This window comes from Chrysemys picta, chromosome 5 (genome assembly GCF_011386835.1).
Source record: "Chrysemys picta bellii isolate R12L10 chromosome 5, ASM1138683v2, whole genome shotgun sequence".
Taxonomy (NCBI): Eukaryota; Metazoa; Chordata; order Testudines; family Emydidae; genus Chrysemys; species Chrysemys picta.
In genome coordinates this window covers 56,874,524-56,893,298 of record NC_088795.1, presented here as the reverse complement: position 1 = coordinate 56,893,298, position 18,775 = coordinate 56,874,524, and the positions used below count along the sequence as shown (strand labels likewise).

Genomic DNA, 18,775 nt, shown 5'->3' with positions numbered 1-18,775 from the left:
AGTCTTGCTTCCTAGTGCTGTGCTCTAGCCACTAGACAGTTGAGCTTGTGATGACTAATCATTTCTGTTCAGCTTTGATGGTTGTTTAGTGCTAGTGTCTTGCAGTGAATATTGCATTTCCTTTTTTGTGTTTAGTTTGCAGACTGTAGGCTGTATGCCACCTCCTGTATCTTCTGCAGTGATTTTAACCAAAGCTGTTGGTGGAAATGAGGTGAGTTTTTATTTTATTCACAATTGATTTTATTTGTTGTTGATTTGTGTAACCAAAATCATGTGCTAAAACATGTAGCCTGGTAAAATAGAGCTTTTCATATTATTACAGTTTATGAAGACTCTCAAAGTTAAAGCATGGATACAAAAAAAGGCAAATTTAAATTTATCATGTAAACTGGGGTTCTCAAACTGCGGGTTGGAACCCCTCAGGGGTTTGCAAGGTTATTACATAGGGGGTCGCGAGCTGTCAGCCTCCACCCCAAACTCCACTTTGCATCCAGCATTTATAATAGTGTTAACTATATATATAAAAAAAGTGTTTTTTAATTTATAAGGAGGGGTCACACTCAGAGGGTTGTTATTTGAAAGGGGTCACCAGTACAAAAGTTTGAGAACCACTGGTGTAACATCCTGACAAACGCCTGTGACTACTGAGACCACTATTGCTACAAAGTGATATAATCACATCCATCTCTATTATGGTGTATTTCTCCTTCCCCTACCAGTTTGTGTATTTATTCACCTGTTGTATATTGTCTGAATCTTAGATAGTGAGCTCCCTGGGGCAGGGACACAGTCTCTGTGGTGGTTGTTTGTACAGTGCTTAGTATTATGGGGCGCTAAGCCCTGTTTAGGATCCTGAGGCAATACAAATAATTATTACACACAAAAAGCTACATTAAAACAGTGATCTCCAAAGTGGGGTGCACGCAAGAGGATCCTTGTGGGTGCGCGCTTTTTTTTTTTTAATTTTTTTTTTTTTCGTGCTTCGGCAGTTCGGGCGGGAGTCCGAGTGGCTTTTTTATTTTTATTTTTTTTGCTTCGGCAAAAATGGTAGCGCTGGCGTGGCAGGGGGTCCGTGCTCAAAATTTTTTTACTGATGGGGTGCACGATCAAAAAAGTTTGGAGAACACTGCATTAAAAGACCATTACAGGGTTGTAAAGTGAAGTGCTCAGAAAGTTAGGAAATGCCAGAAAAAGGTACAGACAACTTTAATTCAGTCCCCATGAGTATGCAGTATGATGCAGTCTTTAATTATATGTTCACATACAATTTTTTTTGCCCAGGATCCCTACCTCATTCAGTGCACATGATGGACAATGCTCACTGAATGGGTAGCTGTTCATTACTTTTTTCTCTCCTCATTTACTGCACATTACTCAAACCCTGCTCTGAAGTCAGAATTATTAATTTCCTCTTTGGCTTTTCTGTTGTACTTATAGCTATAGTACAGGGGTAGGCAACCTATGGCACACGTGCCAAAGGCAGCACGTGAGCTGATTGTCAGTGGCACTCATGCTGCCCGGGTCCTGGCCACTGGTCCGGGGTGCTCTGCATTTTAATTTAATTTTAAATGAAGCTTCTTAAACATTTTAGAAACCTTATTTACTTTACATACAACAATAGTTTATTTATATATTATAGACTTATAGAAAGAGACCACCTAAAAACGTTAAAATGTATTACTGGCACGCAAAACCTTAAATTAGAGTGAATAAATGAAGACTCGGCACACCACTTCTGAAAGGTTGCCGACCCCTGCTATAGTATCTGAGTACTGCAAAAATATTGATGTTTATTTTCATTGCACACCAGTGAGATGGGGGGAGGGGTGGTATTATTCCCATTTCACAGATGAGGGAATTGAGGCCCAGATGTTTACAAGAGCCTAAGTCTCATTTTCCAAAGGAATTTAGGCACTTAAGAGTCTAAATACCATAGACGGTGTATGGGGTTTAGACTCTTAAGTGCCTAAGTGCCTTTTGAAGATGAGACATAGGCTCCTAAATCAGTTAGGCATTGTTCCGCTGAGTGAAGGAATGCCTAAATAGCTTTGCATTTTCTAACTTTTGAGTACTTTTCAACTTTAATAGTGTTCTTTTAATGTAGGGTTTTTTAAAATGTAATTTCCTAGTTTTTTTTGTTTTTGTTTTAAAGCAAGCTGGTAAAACAGAAATTCAATCACGAATCATCATATTGACACCCCCATGGTTCATCAGCAGAGTTGGAACTTTTAAATCCTCTGCCACCTGAGCTCATGGAGCAACTTATAGCAGTAGTAGGCTGTCATCTTGTGGACCAGGTTAGAGGGGGATGAGACATATGCTTTGCCAGTGGGTTGCGCACACATTTTCTGATGTCAGGATTGGTGAAGCTTGGGTGTCTTGGTTTCACACTAGGTTCTGGAGGGGCGTGTGGTCTAGTGGCCACATATTTCTGCCTCTGTTCCCCTGAGCTGGACCCTTTCTGCCCTGTCCCCTCCAGACTGTCCCCGTCTCAGTCATCTCTGCCTGCCCGCTTTACCCCTTAGCTTCTTGTCTCTTCACCTTGCCAGTCCTAGTCTCCATCCCAGTCTCGGACTTCACATCTCAATACCAATTTTCCTCACTAGCTCATTGTCCCAATCTATTCCCTCACCTTCCTCCCCACCATGTCTGGCTCTTGTCCCTTCTGCATTCAAGTCAGGGTGCATCCTCCTCCAAAGTCCCTGGGCACCAGAAGCGGGAGCATTGAGAGCACAGAAGAGACAGTCTCCCTGCTCTCAGTTCTGGTGCCTCGTGCTACAGCAGCCACTGGCTGCTGGAAATAACAGTTGCAGGGAAATGTCCCTAAAGCCTCTCCAGCTGTGGGCTGAAGCATGCTCAATACAGATGGAATCTATAGAGAATTTAGTTGCCAAATCTCTAGTGAGAATGTGCAATGTTTATTTATTTATTTGTGGCTTACAGCATGGCCACATTCAGGCTCTTTTCCCGAATGGGAACAGCAAAAGGCACATGACTGACACCAGGGCAATGCCCCTGCCAAATTTCAATCCCTTGCTCCAAAGCAAGGAGGTTCTAGAGCTTCTCAACTGAATGGTTATGAGAATTTTTTAATGTAGGAAAAACAATGTCTTTTTCTCTGTCACTGAAATCACCTCTGATTTGTGAAGTTGTATTTAATATCTGAAGTGAAATTCAGTTTGCATGGTGGTAGTGATTGTTGACTATTATCCCTTCTAGTCTACTGTTGTCTCATCAAGCTCTGATTCTTCTTCTTATATGATTCTTCTTACAAAGTTAGAGATTTGGAGGGCTTCAGTGGATTTTATAAGGGTAGAGAATGGAGGGGGTGGTGGATAGTTGCAATATGTTAGTAAGAAACATGAAGTGGTGAGTTGAAATGCCTCGTTTGAAATAGCAGGCATAATTGAGTCTGTCTGGGGGCTGGTCCACACTAAGCTCCCAGTTCGAACTAAGATACGCAACTTCAGCTACAGTCGAAGTATCTTAGTTCGAACTTAAAGGTACTTACCATGGGTCCATACTCGGCAGGCAGGCTCCCCCGTCGACTCCGCCTACTCCTCTCGCGGAGCAGGCTTACCGGTGTCGACGGCGAGCACTTCCGGGATCGATTTATCGCGTCTAGACAAGACGCAGTAAATCGATCACAGAAGATCGATTGCTTGCCGCCGAACCAGCGGGTAAGTATAGACGTACCCTGGATTAAAGTACTGAGAAGAAAAAGAACTGAGAGTCTTTAAAGGAACCATTAGACAGTGTGGCCTAGTGAACAGAGCACTTGAGTGGGACACAGGAGACCTGGGTTCTATTCCCATCTCTGCCACAGGCCTGCTGGGTAGCTTTTGGCAATTCACGTCACTGTTCAGTGCCTCAGTTTCCCCATCTTTAAAAATGGGGATAATGGTACTTATCTTCTTTTGTAAAGCACTTTGAGCTCTTCTGATGGAAAAGCACTATATAAGAAACACATTAGATAAATGCTATATTTTTATTATTATTAGGTCTAGATAAGAGCGAGCAAGTATTTGTTAAAATGCTTGGGGCGATTGTTAGCACCATTAGGCTAGAAGCCACTGGGATAACTGGAGATTTTGCATAATTGGAAAACTTGGTCATGAAATTATGAAGATAAAGGGAGGATTTGTAATTTTTTTTATAAGGATCTATTTTTAAATCAGCATATGTACTAGAAGGGACATACTTCTGTTGAATAAGGAGGGTACGGTAAGTGAATTTAATCTTAAGGGTAGTTTGAGTAACTAATTGAGCTTTGTTCACTGATTCTAAATTTCAGCTGTACTGTGATTTTTGGTGCAAAACCAGGTAAATTTAAAAATCCAGTGTCAGTAAAATGAGGAATTTAATTAGCAGCATAAATTGGCATTTATAAAACTATAAGACCTGCCAATATTTATGTATTTATTTCTGTTTTGGTCTAAAGAAACTCTACACCAAAGAATGACCACCAAAGTGCTGGGTGCCCTTGATGCACATTTAAGAACACAATGACTCAGAAGTTACAGAACATAAAACCATCAAAAGCAGTAACACTTCTCCCTCTTCCCTCACTGCACACATCATTTGGTCACTAAACATATGACCCGTACAGCATGAAACCTCTAGTGCACTCCACTGCCTCTGCCATCCACAATGCCTGCTCAAACAGACTGGCTTTGCAGAGCGCCTGGAAAACTAACTAATTGGGGCTATTTCAGAGTTTGAGGGTCAGAGCAGTTCAGAGAAAACTAGCTTTTATGGGGAGCCTGCTGCCAGTACTCCCCGGCCTTTTATAGTGAATGGGGAATCAAGCTTGAGGACATCTTCTGGTTGCAACTGTGGCATTATGATATGGGGGAGGCATTCTCTCAAGTAGATGGCCTCAAACTCTTTAGGGTTTTGTAGGTCAAAACTAACATCTTATACTCCACTTCGATATGTGGATGAATGGCAACTTGTTTAAGGTATTTGGGAGAAAAGTAGAGCTCATAAAAATTCTAGGGAGCAATAAACTTTGAAGCTTTTTAAGAGTGAAATAAAGGAAATGCAAAGGAGTATGCAAAGAGCAAAGGAGAAAAATGGAGTTCAAGTGTCTGGGATGCTAAGACCAATAATAAAAGATATTTAAAATACTGTATTGGAGTTCAGAGGGTGGCAGAAGGGGGAATCCAGTGAGGCCATTAATAGGATGGCAGAGCAAAATGGTCCTTGAGGGGTTCAAGAAAAGAGAGCAGCTGTTCCTTCTCTGCAGATATTAGAGTAAGGGTAGTCACTAATGGCAGTTTTTTCTCTTCCTGCTGCGGGAGATTCTGCACCTATTGCTGACTAGGAAGAATAGCCTTTTCTGTAGATCCCCCAATTCATATCTATTGGGGCAGTTGGGAGGGTCGACAGTGTCAGCTCATCCTCATATGTACCTCTGCTCATCTCCCTTTGACAGAGGTCACACAAATCTTGATGGGTGGGCTATCCTCTCAACACTCTCTCCGCTCATGTTTCTTCCTTCCATTTAGCCTTCACACTAATTTCCCTTTTTTCTTCTATCATTTCCCTGTACGCACTGATACCTTCATCAACCCGACAAACAAAATTCTAAAACAGCTGCTGCTTATCTCACAAATCAATTTAGTTTATTTGGAAAAACCAATTTCAGGTAAATGTGTTGTGTGTAAGAAAACTCTGCTCCCATGAATGCAGGCAAAAAGTAAATACAAAAGGGGCTATTATGAAAATGACACATCAAGATCTAATTTTTAATTTGAGATGTTTTCCACGCTATTTGTCTGGCTGTACCGTTAATTATTTTTAGGATATCTCTTGGTACTGGGGAAATACTAGAGAAGGATGGTCATGGAGTGAAAACACAGAATTGAAAGAGAGATCTGTTTTCAGATTCCAACTCTGCCAGCATGCCAGACTCTCATCATGGCCTTGCGAATACAACTAAGGGCTAGACTATAAAAGGTATTTAGGTGCCTAAAGATGCAGAATAGATGCCCGATGGGATTTTCAAAAGCACCTAGGGGCTCACCTCCCATTGATTTTTTGTTTAAAGAGCAAGGCACTTTTGTAAATCATACAAGATGATTATCTGCACCTAAATACCTTTAAAATTCTGCCCTAAGTCTCTCTATGCGTCTGTAAAATGCGGACGATAATTTTACCAACATTACAGGGTGTTGCAAACTCAAAAGAGTTTTGAGATCTTCAGATGGAAGATTCTATGGAAATACAAAATATTATTAAAAGGTGTTTGGCAGAGAGCAAGTATAGTCCTTTCTTTGGAAAAAAAAGAGGCTGAAAATTAGATTTGTAAGTCTATCATATTTTTTTGGAAAAAACAATTTGAGATGACTTTTATGGGCAGCTTAATGACACATTTTGAAAAGTTTAATTTACTACACAAGAGTCAGGATAGTATTGTGCAGATAAATCACATCAGACAATTTGTGTTATGGAAGTTTGACCCTTTACTACTTCACAAGAGGAAATTGTAAAAGTGATTTTTCTTTTATTTTGACAGTTAATTAAAAAACTAGTCTAAAGAACTCCTTAATTTTAGTCAAATTGACTTCTCTTTTTGTATGTTCCTCCTGGCTTTGTATATACTAGACTTGGTGCTTCCAAAATAAGATGCTGCTATATATTCAAGGCAGAGGACTTGTAAATACAAAAGAATGAAATACAATGAAAAAGATAATAAATGTATTCCAGGACCAAGATAATTGGGGAAAGTACTAAAATTTATTTTTAAATTTTGTTTATTTAAGGATTTGTAAAACTTTAAAAACCAATTGTAAAATGAAAGGTATACAAATAGTAATTCTCCCTTTGATTCCTTTCGTGAAAGGCTATGTACAAATAAATAAACTAATGGTTTTAACTGATATTTTAAAATGAACTGCATGGGAGTTGTCACACTGGCAAATAAATACTGGAAAATTCCAATGCTTTTTTTTATTAAAAACAAACAAACAAAAGGTGAACCCTAACAACATGGTAAAGTCAGAAGAAAGATATTGATTTTTCTAAAAATATCAGAAAGCTTCTTTGAACTGTGTGTATATGTACATTAACCTTTTAAAAAACAAAATACTATGACTAAAAGAAATGTTTTGTGTATTTTACTTTGTACTACTGTGTGGGGTATTATTTGACACTGGATGGTAACGCACAAATATTATGAAAGAAGATTACTTACGATCTTTACAGGAAATATTCATATTACGATGTTTGGCTTCCTTCTCTAATATAACCCTTTTGTGACTGTATGTTAAATCTTCTCAAGTGATCTTGCCTAAGATGTTATGAAAATGTAACTATAACCTGGAAGTTATACTATGTATTAATGGATATTTTTCAGGTTTTGGCATATGTGTGTAGGGGGTGGGGTCAGCATGAGGGCAGGACTGGTCCTGAAGGGCTGCATTTGTGAAAATCTTTAGTTAAGCTGCACTGTACACATACACATGCAGAGAAGTAACTGTGAGCACACACTATGTGTATACATAGGGAACTGCTTTATCATTACACAGAAGTGGTCCACCTACTGTATTCTGGTATTATTTTCTATACATCCTAATGTGGTGTTTATTTTTTTGACCACTGCTTTGCTTTGAGCAAATAGCTTTTATTTTACTGTCAGACTGAGGCTCAGTTATTTTTCCATTGAATGGTTTTTTTGTACCCACCAGTACATATGAGTAGTCCGAATTGTTACTTACAATCTGGACTTAATCCGCCACAGTGTCTGTTAGGAACCTCTTAAGTTCCTCACAGTCTTCTCAAGTCTTGACTAACCTAAAACATATTGATATCTGCCATTTTTTCTCCCACACTGTTCATTCATATTTAACATCAGTAGTTCTAGTACAGATCCAAAGGATGCCTCCTGTTAACCTTGTGAAAAGTTGAAAATTGACTATTTATTTCTACTCTTTGTTTTTGGTCTCTTAGCCAGTTTCTGATTAATGACAGAACCTTAACTCCTACCCTGTTTCCTTAATAGCCTCTTATTTACCAGCTGCTGATGTAATATGCAGACTGGGGAATTGTGCATGCAAATAGATATTTACACATGAATCCCAGTTAACATATGTAGCTACCCATTTTGCATTTGTATATTTATGTGTTTAGCTTAAACTCTGATTATTGAACTTTTATAGATCGATTTGTGGGAGCAAAAAATGAGGACATAATTTAGAGGTCTAGTCCTGCAAAGGCATAATACCGAGTTCAATACATTACATGTATGATTTTCAAAAGCATTTAGCATTGCCTTTAAGCCAGTGGGAGCAGAGTTAAGCCAACAAAGAGTACTTTTAATAATCCCCACCTTTATTGGCTTATGCCAAAATTTTGTGCACCCCAAACCCTATTGAATTCAGTGGGAACTGAAGGTGACCTTCACCTCTGAAAATCAGACCATTTTGATTTATTAACTGTAGCCATCAGTGCTGGGGAAAGCTTTGGCCTCAGAACTTTTATCTAAGCTTTCATCCTATTTACTATTTGCCCGTATGCCCCAGAATGTCCTGGTTGTGTGCTGAAAGCAGCCCCTCTCCTCACCTTGTAAAGTCTGCAGGAGAGAGTTCGTCTCACAGGGCGGAGAACTTGCTTTATCCCTTTCCCGGCTGCAGATCTAAGGCGTATTAGAGCAGGGATTTTCCCTGTAACCTTTGTAACATACGCAGGAGCCTTCCCTCTATTCCAGTGCATCTTGAGAAGTATCTTACAAAGTGCATTTGGGCTGAGGAAGGACATAGTTGAGCTCCCTTCCTGTGCTTCTCTCTGGGAACTGTTTTTCAGCTCACTTATTTATTTCATTTCTCGTCTCTCTGGGAACTGTTTTTCAGCTCACTTATTTATTTCATTTCTCGTGTGGTAGAGCATTGAGGCCAAGGCCCCATTGTGCTAGGCACTGTACAAATGTATAACAGAGTCCTTGCCCCAGAGAACTTACAATCTAAATATTAGACTGTAGACAGCAGGTGGATGCAGCAAATAGAAGATTGGAGCACAAGGAGACAATGAGATAATATTAGTCAGTTAGGCCTGGGCTACACTAGCGGTGGGGTTCGAACTAAGATACACAACTTCAGCTACGCTATTCGTGTAGCTGAAGTCGAAGTATCTTAGTTCGACTTACCTGGCCATCCTCACGGTGGCGAGTTAACCGCCGCGGCTCCTCCATCGACTCTGCTTGCTCCTCCTGCCAAGGTGGAGTACAGGCGTCGATTCGGGATCAATTTATCACGTCTAGACAAGATGCGATAAATCGATCCCCAATACATCGAGCACTACCCACCGATCCGGCGGGTAGTATAGACGTACCCTTAGAGTGAGATGACACTGTTGTAGAGGCAGGGGGGCAAAGGATAGGTTAAGGTGGGTTTAAGAGACCTTTATGCCCTCCATATTCTGTGCTGCTCCAGGAGCTGGAGAGGTCCTTAACATAATATAGACAGCCCAGCGTTACACCCGCTTCCCTGGACTGCCCTTTGGGCTGAAATGCTGCCTGGAATCGTCACAGTGCTTTGTGCATTTGCTCTGCCCTGACATGCGCCCTACACCAGGGCTTGCGAGCGGGTCTTCAGAAGGCAGCCTCACAGTTGTGTCTGCAGTACCTGCACCAGTGGAATCCTGCCCCATCTGACCATGGGCTTTCAGGGGCCCATTTATGCTGCTCTGGCCATTTTATCTGGTGTAAAGAGGTTAGAATGGGTGAGGATCTCATCTCCACACTTGATGAAACATGCCCTGATTGAATTAAAGGCATTTGCAAAAGCTTTGCCTCGGCCCATGTGCAATGTATCTACATTTATGAGTGCACAGCAGTTAGCCCCACATTTATATGTGGCGTGAGCTTCCTTAGCAGCATAGTTTGTGGGCATAGCAAGGAAGGGTGTGCAAAATCTATTGCCCATGCACAGCAAAAGATTTTTAAAAGGCTCATTACTTGGTCAAATAATAGCCACTTTTCATTAGACACTGAAAGACTTTTTCCATACAGGGCTATTATCTTGCTAAATTTCAAGTTCATACACCCAGCGGTTGAAAAGATAGTTGCAAAAATTTTATTATTACCAGGGAAAGTGTTTTCTTTGCTTTCCTTTACTCAAAAATGACTGAAACATTTTTGTATAAGCTTTCAATCACAATTGGAGATTTTCATTCTAAAGGTGAAAGTTTCAGAAAGTCATGAAGCCCAGATTTTAAAAGGTAATTAGGCAGTGCTGTACTCAGTGTTCCAATGCCTAACTGATTTAGGCCTAAATCAAATGAGATTTAGGTGCCTAAATCAGTTAGGTATTGCAGTGCTGAATTGCAGCAATGCCTAATTACGTATTTCAAAAATCTGGGCCTAAGTGACTGAAAACAGGTTCACAATAGAAATGGCTGATGTCACCGTTATTGGGCTGCATCCTTGTCCCTTTTTGAGGTCTCTGAGTGCTTCCCCACAGCAGTCAGGCTTTGGCTTCTTACCTCTCCTGCAGTGGGATTCTGTAGTTCACCCACTCTCAGATCAGGGCCTGGGCTACAGTCCCCTGGGTACCAAGTGTGACTTATTCAGCAGGTCCAACTGGGGTTGGAGCCTGCAAGCATTTTTCTTTGGAAGCCTGTGATAGCTTACATTAGTAATGATACAGACACAGCTTTTTCAAAACAGAACCCTAGAGAATTAGATTTAAAATAAAGAGGCCTGTATTCCCTTAGATAATCGTAGCCTCTCTATGCATAGCTCAGGTGGGTCTGTTTTGTTCCGCATCTCTGAGTTGGAAAAATACCCTACATGGCTTGCAAATTGGTCCCTCTGTCTTTTTTCTGTCTCTGTCAGGGTATGTCTACACTCTGAGTTGATGGTATAAATTCCAGCTCGAGGAGATGCACATGCGCTAGCTCTGATGAAGCTTGTTCACTAAAAATAGGGTAGCCATGACAGTGTGAGCAGTGAGAGGGGATTAGCCGTCCCAAATACGTTCCTAGCATCTCACACGGAATTGTGTTTGGGATGGCTAGGCCCTCCCACTGCTCATGCTGCTATTTTGAGCACACCAGCTTGATCAGAACTAGCCTGGGCATGCCGCCTCTAGCTGGGAATTATGCCCCCAGTTCAAAGTGCAGATATATCATTAGTCTATCAGCCTTTTCACAGACCCCTTCTGGCCAGCCTCTCTGACCACCTCTTCCATCCCTTTCTATTAGGGTTATGTTTAGCGGACCAGTGTCTTTGGAACTCCCCTTGTTGCCAGTGTTGGGGCTGAGGAATTCCTCATATGGCTATAAACCTGGCTATTGTTTGAGGGAATGTTCCTTGTCTGGGCCATTGTTTTACCTTTCCTGCGTTCCTTAATCCCCCTGTGATTTAACTCTGTGCTTTCAGGCAGGTGTTCAATAATAAACTAAATCCCTGGCCATTATCGTCAAGCAGCCTCCAGCTCCAGATTACAACCAGATCAGTTTTAACCTGCTTGCATGGGACACTGAGCTGGTGGCAACTGTCAAATACTTGGGCAGCGTCTTGCAGTGCCAGAGGATGCTCAAAAGATGTGGACGCACCTATAAGAGCAGCTGCTACTGTGCTTCGGGCCCTTCTCTGTGGGCATATCATGACATTAAGCATGTCACAAAGATGCAGATCTCTAGACCCTGGGTTATACCAGCTCTGTTTTATGGAAGTGAAACATGTGCACTGCAGAAGGCTGAAGACCACTGGACTGACATTTTGATTCTTGTAATCGTTGTCAGTTGCTCCATTTTAAGCGGCAGGACAAGATCAGAAATGGGGCTATCCTAAGCTGAACTCGGCAACCGCTTCCATCAGCACTGGTTGGCTTTCTTGGAATGGACATATTGTTAGGACGGAAGACCAATGAATTACAATGTATATTTACCAAGGAATGTCTACATGGCCATTGAAAGCTTTGGTGACATAATAAGATAAACTTAATATCCAGCTAGACCTTGTTATCTGGATGGAGCTTGATCTACAAGGAAGCTATGGCCCTTTGGGATTTGCCATGATGATTGATTCAGGCAGATAACAATACCACACTGAGCAGGGAAACTGAGTCACACACAAATACTACATTTCCCCAGTTATTCACACCTCATGAAATTTTAATTCTAGCTGTTGCTTATATTCTAACAAAATTTTATAGAATAGGTGGTATTTATGAGCAGTATTCATTTGGTTGAGAAGTACAATTATTTTTTTACATTGGCATATTGAATCTTACTGCCAGACAGCTGTAGTTTCCACTGTGCCTTATACTGATTTAAAAATCAGAAGCTACTTTAATATTTATTATTAAACCATAATATTTAATCTTTATACACGGAAGTTTTGATGTTAAACCTGTATTAAAGCAGAATAGAAACTGCACAACCTTGCATCATTCCTTGAACATTATCCAGTTTGTGCAATTAACAAAAAAGGGGGCCTCTTGACCCCCCCCCGCCTCATTACCCATCCATAGATGTCAATGGGACTACTTCAAAATAAGGACCTACTGAATATGATTGAGGTGACTGATTGTAGCTGTTGGATTTTGATTGTAAAGTTACAGTTTATTTACAAGTCTAACAAAATGTAACTGTTATTTTCTCTTGCTTAATCAAAAACAGGCATTAATCCAGAGCCAAACAGATATTCATCTTTCTTCTTTTGAAAAGAGGTGATTATATCTGAATGAGGGTATATAGAACATTGTGAGCATCTGAACAATCATAATTATTTTCTCCACTTGACTTAGAGTTAATGGGAGTTGGACACACCTAGTGAGAAGAAGATAATATGCCCTGTAATTAGGAGAGTGAGAATATCTTTAGTGAATTCAGTCAAGGAAAATAGTGTGTGATCTCTGAACTATGACTAACAGATGCTTGTATTTTTGTGATTTTGGTTACTTCTGTTAATTGTTAGTTTTGTTTTGTTTTTTTAAATCAAAAGTGTAAATTCAGTGTGTCTGTGTGTATTAGGAAAGTATTTTTTTATCACTTCACATAATATTTGTAGCTGACCTAATGGACAAATGTATATAATTGCTGACTGACTGGTAATATATAAAGGATAGAAAATGTGAGATTCAGGTTTGGGAATTAAATGATCCTGTAGTTCATTTTCCTTAAATTTTATTTTTTGTTTTGAGATTGCAGGATTAGTTTCTGATTTAATCAAATTAATACTTGTGTGATCTTTATTAAATTCGATTTTTGGTTTATTTGACCATTACCTTTAAAGGGTACCTGAAGAGAAATAAAAATTATTTGTTTCCTTTTTTGTTTTGTTTTTGCTTCTTTATCACATATGAAAGAAGGCCTAAAATACTTTAGCTTTCCTTTCCACTGTTTGTCAGATGTTTGAGTTAAATATTAGGTTTTTTTTAAAGACAAATAAAACAGAGTCCCAAACAATGAGATTAAGGTCTTGTCTACGTACAAAAGTTGTACTGTTTTAACTATTTCAGTATACTTAAAGTAGTGCAAACCTCTCTTCTCCTCCAAATAGTCGCTGTTATATTGGTGTAAAGGTGCTTACTATAAGCTATTCCTGTATAAGTACCTTTATATCAGTAGAACTCCATCTGTACAAGGGGTTGCATTGATTTAATTATTTGGGTTAAAAAACAAAAATATCATCATAGCCCTAACCAAAATAGTTCACGTCCTTGGTATTGGTGATGTCACAACCCTACCATCTCAGTTCTTCGGTCATCCATAAAGACAAGAAAAACAAAGTAAATGAATCCTGAATTTTTAAAATAAAAGGATTTTTCAAAAGATTCTAAACGTCAAAATTTTCCTGATTTAGCCTCCGAAATTGGTGGGTTGATTTTTCAGAAGTGCTCAGCACCTAGCAGCAATGAATGACTAGAGTTGGTGCCTCAGTGGTTTTTAAATTAGCCCTCTGACTTAGGAGCCTAACTTTTTCAAAAATAGGAGCCTAAAATCTTGATCTCAACATTAGAACTGCTGGTAAACTCTATATGGGTTTGCTGAAGTAAAGCCCTTTAGCCTTTGGCAATTCATTATGCTTAAGACGGCCATAGCAGAATACTCAGCTAGGCAGTGGAGATTTTTTTCAGGTGTTTGCTGCTGCATAGCACGTTTTCTGCAATGCAGAACCAAACACCGAACCTTCCTACCTCCATTTACTTCCATAATTGACATAGGTTAACATGGATGGATGGGAAATATGTATGTGTGGCAATAGCAGAGGGTTATACGTTGTGCTCAACTACATGCATGCAGCTCCAATAGAAGCTGTTGGTATTTGGAAATGCATATCTGAGGGAAGAGCTTAGTTCAGAATGTTTTGTACAAAAATTGAATATTTGAATAAGAACTACAGTGAGCAAACAAGCAAACAGATGGCAGGTGATTGCATCAGCAAGAGAGAAAGAGGTAGCAACAAAAGCCTCAATTTCTAGTAATTACGTAGCCTACAAACTAAAAAATACCCCAACCCTTGAAATATGTTTGAGCTAATGATCCAGAACAATGATATGTTTTCAGAGTTTAATTTGGCAGTTTGCATATGTTACTTATATAAACATCTTGAATCCTGAAAAAATGTGTGGACTTGGGTTTTTTTAAATCATTTCTATCTGCAGCAGAATTTGTTATCATTAAGTTTTTAATGTATAAAAGTGGTGTGGTGTCTACGCCTAAATAGATCTTGTTCACGATATTGTTATATTTTAGAAATGTTTAATTTAGTTTGCTTGTTATTCAAAGCATAATGAAAAATCAACATTGTAGAAATGTTATGTTCTCAGTTCCAGCTATCTATCCCATCCTTTTCAAAGGATATCTCAATGAGTCCCATAGGGCAAAGTAAATTATTACATGTGGTGAACTCTAAGTTATAGAGTAAGGTCATGGCAGTGAGAATATTTCAGAAAGGTTTTGTCTCTGCTTGGAAAGCAAATTAAACCTCTCATCATTAACTTTAGAATTATAGTTGTAAGAGAATTTTCACTAGGGTGAAAGATCAAGTTCATGGAAGGCATAATTCAGTCTAAAAAGTTCTTCCTCAGACATAGCACTGGGAGATGAAACATTCAGAGAGGTTTTCATGTTATTGGTGGGGTATTTGCATTCACTAATATTGAAGATCAGAATCATTGTAACTTTTCACAATCTATTCTGGTTTTAGTCCAAGATTTCCTAAGTGAGGAAGACATTCATTCTGTGATGATTTAAGAACTTTATTTTTTTAAAATATTCATTATTTTACAGCTATCATAATTTTATAGTGTGCACCTTTTAAAGAGTGTTTAATCAGTATAACCTTTTCTATTATTATTAATTTGTTAAATAGTAGCATTTATTGAGCCTAGATGATTACAGCTCTGTTGTGCTAATGAACGGACACATGCACAGTGAGACTATCCCTGCACTGAAATGCTTATTATCTGAATCGATGAGAAAGACAAAAGGTTGGAAGGGAATTAGGTACAGAGAGGCAAAGGGAATTGTTCAGGGTCACATAGCTGAGCTGGGAATAGAACCCAGGTCTCCTGATTCCCATTCTAGAATTCTGTCCACTAGACCACTATTTATTTGCCCACTTATCCAATAGACTTGCATATGATTCTAATCTGTCTATGATGCACCTGTCACAGATCATGGCAACCTGCACCTGTATTACCACTGTGTGGTCCAGCAAGGGCACCTGCTCCAGGCTCCTCTGCCATCATCTCTTTTGGGTGGAGACCTGAATCTTTCTCCCGCCTGATTGGGGTATTTCAGCTGCACAATTCTGACTATGCTGTGATATCCCCAGCAAAAAACAGATTGCCTAAGCAGGCCTGTTTTGCTTCTCTCCTCAGAGGCAGTAAGCAGTGTAGTTGTCCATAGTTACGCTATCACACAGCTCTTCCTAAGCAAGCACATTTATTCTGAAGGTAAAAGCATTACAGAGAAACATAAAAGAATCTACACACATGCAAATAAGCTTACCGGAGATCATCTCCTAACTCCAACAAGGGCTCTGCTTGGTGAACAGTCCTTCAAACCCCACCCAGGGTTTGTCTGTTGTCACATGTTCATCCTTTCATTCAAAACAAGGATGCAGACTGAGCTAAGTCCTTCCAACTCTTCCCAGAAAGGATTGGGGTCCCCTCTTGCACCAAAGATCCTGTCCTTTTGCTGGATCAGAAAGAACGCCCTGAGTCAACTCAGGCCGTTTATCCTACAATCCTTTCTTTGTCTGTTGGTCCCTGGAGACTTCAGTTTGAAGCAGTATAGGTGAGCCTGTCTCTAATTGGTGGTAGCTCCCTGCAAGTGTTACAATCTGAGTGAATTTGCATAACCACCCCCCACTATTCTTAATGCCTGAAGGACTCTGGTCTCCCCTCCCCCATAGAGTTACAGACAGTCCCTGGCTTGCAATGATACATACGATTATTTCAGTAAGGTTTGTCCAGAATGTTACAGGGAATCACCATGCCTGTCACAGCACCCACCCCAGTGATGTCTGAGTGCAGTAGAAATCTCCTCAGTAGTTTGTGCCCTGTTCAACAACCATTTCCCGGGGGTGGTGTTTTGGTACCTGCTGACAGCTATCCTTTGTTAGGAGGGCTGCTAGTGGCCAATCCCCTTCCTTTTAAAAAGTGCTGAGATTGGGAAATAATGTGCCACTTGTAATAGCATAACAATAGGCGGGTATGAACAGAAGGGGAGCCCTTCCTGTTCTGTCTGCTTCTCCTGCAGAGGGCATTGAATGTGCAAAAAGGCATTGCTCCTGTGGTTTTTATATTTATAACCGTTTGTTTACACACTATTCAAATTCAGGCCAAATTGACTCTACTTTTAAATCCTTCACATAATATTAAAATAAGAATATTTGCTTTAGGGTGCACTTCTTTTATGTACTACAGATACAAATCGTAAGTACTTGTATTTTTAACTGGGATATTTAAATTTATTTTAAAGTATAGGCTAATTTAAAAGGAAGCATGTTGATAATGAGAATTGTGGAAAGATCTATCTGTCTTGGAAAGTGTGTGCATGCTGTCAAGGTCTTACTACTTTGAGAAAATTATTTTGTTTCAAAATAAACATTTACAAGGAAACAACTTGCATGAGAAATTATGTAATTTTATTACAAAAAAAGCTATCTTCAGAAGAAGTTACAGTTGGATTGTAAAACATCCAAAATTGAATAAATGATAAAATTAAGGTCAGACATAGAACTGTTTTTATGGATACATTTTGATACTGTTTTAAATTACACAATCATATGTTATTTGCAAAATATTAGATAATTTTTTTCTTGGTGCTGTATGTGCAGTCTCTAATAAATAAATAAATAAATAAATACATAAAATCCTGGTCTCATATACTTATAGTTTCATTGCCCTAATGGTGTAATATATATTTATTGAGCTGGACTTTTTATATATGTTCTTTAAGGTATCTATTTTCATAATTAAGTCAACAGCCATATATTATACAATTTATTTTCAGCCAGCAACAGCTTGCTTAAGGTGCAAATCTAGGAGGAATTGCTCAGTATTACCCTATTTACAAACTTTTGTGGCCTATAAATGCTATCATGTTCCTACGTGTACTTCTTATATAGATTATTTTCATGCAACCTGATTCTCCTCTCATGATGTTTTTATATAAGTGTAACTCTTCTTGAATGTAAAAAGTTTTATTCCTGATTCTCACAAGTGCAATAAGATCAGGACAGTGGGCTCTGTTTATTTGGAATACAACAGAATAGCATGCAATACTAAAGTATGCTTAAGGCCCTTTGTTTTCAAATTTTATTGACGTTTAACAAAATATTTTCCGGTTTTACGGAAGCTGTTATTGCATTGTTATTGATTTTTCACCCGAATTTTGGACTACTCAAGTACATGGAAATACTGATTGTTAAGAAAATCCAATACATTATATTACATGGATGTATTTGTTAGAAAATTACTCTAAATATAAATGCCAGGCTGACTGTTAAATTAAGACCATGTTGTGGAAGATACACACACTCATATGCATTCATATGTGTACTTAATGGTAATGTACAGTTCATGAAATAAATGACAGCATTAATCTGCCTTTACTTTCAGTATTCTTACTTTTTTGCTATTTGTTCCTTTTTTTGGTCCTCTTTTTCCCCAATATTAACCTTGATATTTACCCAGAAAACGGTGAAGTTAATATTTGCACAGATTTTCACCCATTTAATTTTTGTAATAAATGCTGTTAAATTGCTGGGAAATTTAAAACAAAATGCAAACCAAAAATGAAGGGTCTTGAGTATGCTATACATGAATCCGTAATGAAAAGAAAGTCATTCACCACTACTATTGCTTCATAAACTCTCCCATTGTGACCCTATAGCTGACAAATACATAACCCACTACTCCTGGCTTTTCAAACCCTCCTGACAGTCCCGACTGACAAGTCTCCAGACCCTTCCCAGATGCAGAAATTCTCTTTGCTTACAAATAATGACAAAGTGCCTGATGAGCACTTGCATTTCTCTTTTTTTAATTTGTTTCCTTTCCATTTTTTTAAATCTAGGCATTACTTTCAAAATCCTACATTAATGGAATGTCATAGTTAATATTTTACATGCACAAAAGAATGAGAAATTCGGAGTAATGGTTTCCACAATACCTATGGCTAGGTCTACACTACGGTGGGGGGTGGTGTCAACCTAAGATACGCAACTTCAGCTACATGAATAACGTAGCTGAAGTGGCGTATTGGGTTTTCCTGTTAATTAAGCAGATACTAGCTGTTATGGGCAAGAGAATTT

The 18,775-nt window shown here is 39.1% G+C and overlaps 1 protein-coding gene across 1 annotated transcript in view; it reads left to right on the top strand.

Moving 5' to 3' along the window:
• The window catches only part of SLC10A7 (solute carrier family 10 member 7), a 197,330-nt gene that overhangs the window by 16,929 nt on the left and 161,626 nt on the right, over positions 1–18,775 (top strand). The window contains exon 4 of the mRNA XM_005284277.4: positions 136–211. Coding sequence (XP_005284334.1) covers positions 136–211 — 76 coding nt within the window. The remainder of the gene's footprint in view (positions 1–135; positions 212–18,775) is intronic.